Raw genomic sequence first — 1090 nt, 5'->3', positions numbered from 1 at the left:
CATAAAAAAGAAAGTGCGAACATAATCTTAAACATAGTATCTATTGACTGCACCAGAATTGATAGGTTTCAGCCAAATCTCTCCATCCATTTCTACAAGTATAAGTGCCTCTCCTATTAATACTCAGTGAATCATGTAAGGGCCTTGCCAGTTGGGTGATAATTTCCCCTTTGCTTCATCTTGATGTGGGAAGATCCGTTTCAACACCAATTGCCCTGGTGTGAATTACCTTGACCTGACTTTTTTTATTGAAAGCCCTTGCCATTCTATCTGGTAGAGTTGACCGGTACATACTGTGTTCATTATTTAACCATCAATGAGAGCTAGTTGTTTATATCGGTTCCATACCCAATCTACGTTGCTGAGCTCAGCTTCCTGTATGATTCTTAAGGAAGTGATTTCTACTTCGACGGGAATAACGACTTCAGCACCGTAAACCAGTAGATAGGGAATTTCCCCAGTGGATGTACAGACTGTGGTGCGATACCCGAGCAAAGCAAACGGTAGCATCTCGTGCCATTGTTTGTAATTGTCTACCATTTTCCTTAATATCTTCTTGATGTTCTTGTTGGCGGCTTCTACGGCTCCATTCATTTGTGGCATGTATGTTGTAGAGTTCCGACGCTTGATCTTGAATATTTCACACATGGCTTTCATCAAGTCACTGTTGAGATTGGAAACATTGTCAGTAATGATTGACTCAGGTACCCCAAATCAACAAATGATGCAGTCCCAAACAAAATCTGTTACGACCTTCTTAGTTATAGCCTTATAGGATGTAGCTTCAACCCATTTTGTGAAGTAGTATATGGCCACCAGAATGATCTTGAAGTAGTCTATCGACAAACGATGCTTGATCTTGAATATTTCACACATGGCTTTCATCAAGTCACTATTGAGATTGGCAACATTGTCAGTAATTATTGACTCAGGTACTCCAAATAGGCAAACGATGCGGTCCCGAACAAAATCTGCTACGACCTTCTTAGTTATGGACTTATTGGATGCAGCTTCAACCCATTTTGTGAAGTAGTCTATCGCCACCAGAATGAACCTATATCCATTTGAAGCAGCGAGTTCAATTGGTCCG

At 40.7% G+C, this 1090-nt stretch overlaps 1 protein-coding gene across 1 annotated transcript; it reads right to left on the bottom strand.

Moving 5' to 3' along the window:
• Positions 1–306: 306 nt before the first annotated feature.
• LOC138899355 (uncharacterized) lies at positions 307–648 on the bottom strand. The gene has a single exon (XM_070185521.1). The coding sequence runs from the start codon at positions 646–648 to the stop codon at positions 307–309; it is 342 nt and encodes a 113-aa protein (XP_070041622.1).
• Between the last annotated feature and the right edge of the window lie 442 nt (positions 649–1090).

The sequence above is a fragment of the Nicotiana tomentosiformis genome, chromosome 9, assembly GCF_000390325.3.
Source record: "Nicotiana tomentosiformis chromosome 9, ASM39032v3, whole genome shotgun sequence".
NCBI lineage: Eukaryota > Viridiplantae > Streptophyta > Magnoliopsida > Solanales > Solanaceae > Nicotiana > Nicotiana tomentosiformis.
This window is presented reverse-complemented; position numbering and strand designations above follow the sequence as displayed.

Excerpts from the sequence above, each read along its gene's own strand:
- LOC138899355 (XM_070185521.1), bottom strand. The coding sequence starts at position 648 with ATGTGTGAAATATTCAAGATCAAGCGTCGGAACTCTACAACATACATG.